Source organism: Apaloderma vittatum, unplaced genomic scaffold (genome assembly GCF_000703405.1).
Source record: "Apaloderma vittatum isolate BGI_N311 unplaced genomic scaffold, ASM70340v1 scaffold14287, whole genome shotgun sequence".
Lineage (NCBI taxonomy): Eukaryota > Metazoa > Chordata > Aves > Trogoniformes > Trogonidae > Apaloderma > Apaloderma vittatum.
The window spans coordinates 90,680-93,841 of NW_009725817.1; the positions used below are offsets into that span (position 1 = coordinate 90,680).

Here is a 3,162-nt window from a genome sequence, read left to right on the forward strand (position 1 = left end):
AAAGCCTGCAACGCTGTTTTATTTTCAAATACCTTGGGTTACTGTTGTGAACGTCAGTTTAAACCCTGTCTTTCCTTGCGTCGCTTGTTGTTTAGTCCTTGCGTTTCTCTTACTCCAGAGAATGGAAATTAAATCCACTTTTGCTCGGTTTATAGCCAATTTGCCCCGCAGATTATTACCTCTGTAATACTTGGGTTTCAGGCACTGCAGAGCAATGTCTGCATTTTAAAAACAGTTGTTTTCCACGGGATTTTTGTAAAGGAGCGAATTATTTTTGCGGGTCCGAAGTCTTACCAGGTGCTGGCTTTAGCGATCCTGCCTGCCTGTGGGAAGGGAGCGTACGTGGGCGTTCGACACGAACCGTCCCTGTTCGTGGGTTTTACAGCCGCCCCTCTGGCAGCCCCAGCTGTTCCCGGCCCAGCACAGGCTCGGCCTTAGGTGAAAAACATGAAGAATGCCTGCTGCCCCATCCCTGGAAACATTCAGGGCCGGGTTGGACGAGGCTCTGAGCAGCCAGACTGGGTTAAAGACGTCCCTGCTCACTGCAGAGAGCTTGGACCAGGTGACCTTTAAAGCTCCCCTCCAACCCAGCGTGTCCTGCGATTCCCTGGCTCGTCCCTCCCTGTCCCCTCTGTGCCCTGTAAATCCGCGTGACCGAGCTCCCCGCAGCAGCTGCCCGGGGCTCGTCACCGAGGTCAGAGAAGACGTTACGGGCACCCTTGGGGACCCGAACTGGGAGAGGGTTGCCCGATGGTAACGTTGGCTGCCTTGTCCCTTCCCCAGGGCTGGATTTGTGCTGCCCAGCCCCACAGACGCCTTCAGCTCCCTCCAGCAGCCCGAGGCGAGCAGCCCTGCCTTACGGAGAACTAATTAGTGCAGACACAGGAATTATGTCCAGGGGCCACTGGCCATGCCAGGAGGATCCACTGGGGGAACGGAGCCTGTTGGGGGAATTTCGCACTATTGAGTCCCCTCTCGGGGCCATGTGACACTGAAATCCTCGGTCACCGAGAGTTTTCCAGGGCAGGCAACCAGCCTGACTTCATGCATGGGCAACAAGGAACCAGAGCACGACCTCGGCTTGGATTTCTGCTGCAAGTCCCCTTCTGAGGCAGGCGTTATGGGCTGTGCATCCTCCTCTCCTACCATGTGTCACCTCCTTGGAGTCGTTGCTGCCTGGCAGGGATATTAATCCACGTTCCATCACTTCCCACAGATGCTGCTCGAGGAGTCGCAGCAAGGGGATCAAATAGAAGAGAAAATCCAGCAGTACCAGCAAGTCAAGCTGGTGCCGGCGGTGGTGGAGCAGGACTGGTGCGTGGTCGTGTCCAACCTCCTGGCCATGCCCGAGCACGACACTCGGGAGAAGGTGCTCAAGATGGTCGGCGTGCTGATGGCCTTCTGCAGGGACCGCTACCGGGGGGACCAGGCGCTCAGCACCACCCTCGGCCTCCTGCGCAGCGAGTACGAGGAGCTGGCGGCAGAGGAGCAGAGGGAAGGTGACAAGGACGGCTACTTCAAGGAGCTCCTCGGCTCCGTAAATACCATCATTGAGGAGTTAAGGTGAAAAGGGATCTGTAGGTTCAGATCGGTTCCAGGTAATGCAGGGCTACAGCGGGAATTTTGATGCACTTTTGAATAAACTGCTGGGCTAAATGAGATCCCACCGCTGGGCGAGCGCCAGCAACAGCTTCATCATGAAAATGGAGATATTTGGGTCATGTTTTCATTTGTGGGGGGTACTGCTGGAGAACTAGAGGTACCCACCTTAGAGGGAACGAGAGGGACTCGCAGCTGGTGTTGCCTCCAGCCATGGTACCTTAGGAGCGTGTCCTCGGTCCTCTGCAGGACTCTTTGGGGTGGGAAGGGCTGAGGGATGTGAGACTGTCCCTGCCAGGCAGCTCTGCTGTGTGAAGGGAAGTGTTTGTTCCTCTGATCCGCTGTTGTCCCCGGGCAGTGCCCTGCAGCACCTGCGATCCTTGATTTGCTGTTTGCCTTTGGGTTGTTTGTGCTCCTGCAGGAGGGCCAAGTGTTGGCCAGGTCACCAGAGCTGTGACCACCTCCGGGAAGCTCCACCACCTGCTCTGTGTAGGTCATGTAGCTCCACCGTGGTGGCTCTCCTGCAGCCCGTCTCTGCTGGGAGCCCAGCCACGTCCCGTGGGGCTGGGCCCTGGGGTCAGGACATCTCCCTAAGCCTGGGGACGTGCAGCCGTGGCACCGCTCTGGCCGTCAGAGGGACCGACCAGCTGGTGAAGCACCCTTTGCCCTACAACAAACCATGGAGTTTTTCCAAATTCTTGCCCTTAGAGATGGCTTCCAGGACCTCTAGGGTTAAGGCTGCCCAGCAGCCAAGGATTTTTCATCCATGACGTACAGCACGTTCTCCTTGCTGGGCGAGGCACTTCCCTTCAGCGCCTCTTCCAGTTGCAGCTTCTCCTCTCGCCTTCAGGCTCAGGTCCCCTTCCCCCATGAACCTGCTCTGGGGTTCTGCTCGTGCTGCCCGGGGGCTCCCTTGGGGAAGATGTGCTGCTGCACTGATTCTCTTCCCAGAAACAAAAGTCTTGCCCAGGCCTCTGGCTGCCCCTGGCCTGGAGGTGACTGCCACCTCCCCCACTGCTGGTGAAGAAGATGATAAAACCTAAATTTAGTTGTCATTTTGTCTGTTTAATTTCAGCCAAACTCCCTCTTTGCACCTCCCCGCACCTAGTGCCAGCTGGCTTGTGATCAAGTGGGCTAGTTCAAGGCTATGAGCCCTTCTTGATGCTAAAATATTTCTGCCTACCGTTTACAGCGTGTCTAGTTGTCACTGTGAAGCCACAGAGCTAATTATAAATACTGATTTATTTTTTCTTTTGGTCCACTTTTTGGGTTTTGATTCAGGCTGTTCTGCTGGGATTACAAATTATTATTTTTTTTCTTCCCTTTTTTCCTTTTTTTTTTCTTTTCCTGAAATGTGGTTCCTGACCAGTCCTGCCAGGGTTTGGCATCGTAAGTTAAAAAGATAATTAAAAATCTATCTTATCTATCTATCTGATTGCAATGGCTGGGGTGAGCTGGGCACCACAGGTGGCCCCACTCAGTGCAGCAGGTGGCCATGGCCCCCCCAGGACAGCAGCACCCCTCTGCTGTGGCCAGACCCGCCCGGGGTCCTGGGGCCTCCCC

At 55.4% G+C, this 3,162-nt stretch overlaps 1 protein-coding gene across 1 annotated transcript in view; it reads left to right on the forward strand.

Annotated features, from left to right (window-relative positions):
• SIL1 (SIL1 nucleotide exchange factor) overlaps window positions 1-1,567 on the forward strand; it is a 69,764-nt gene extending 68,197 nt beyond the window's left edge. The window contains exon 9 of the mRNA XM_009873066.1: window positions 1,217-1,567. Within this exon, the coding sequence (XP_009871368.1) occupies window positions 1,217-1,567 (351 nt within the window). The remainder of the gene's footprint in view (window positions 1-1,216) is intronic.
• The last annotated feature ends 1,595 nt before the right edge of the window (window positions 1,568-3,162 follow it).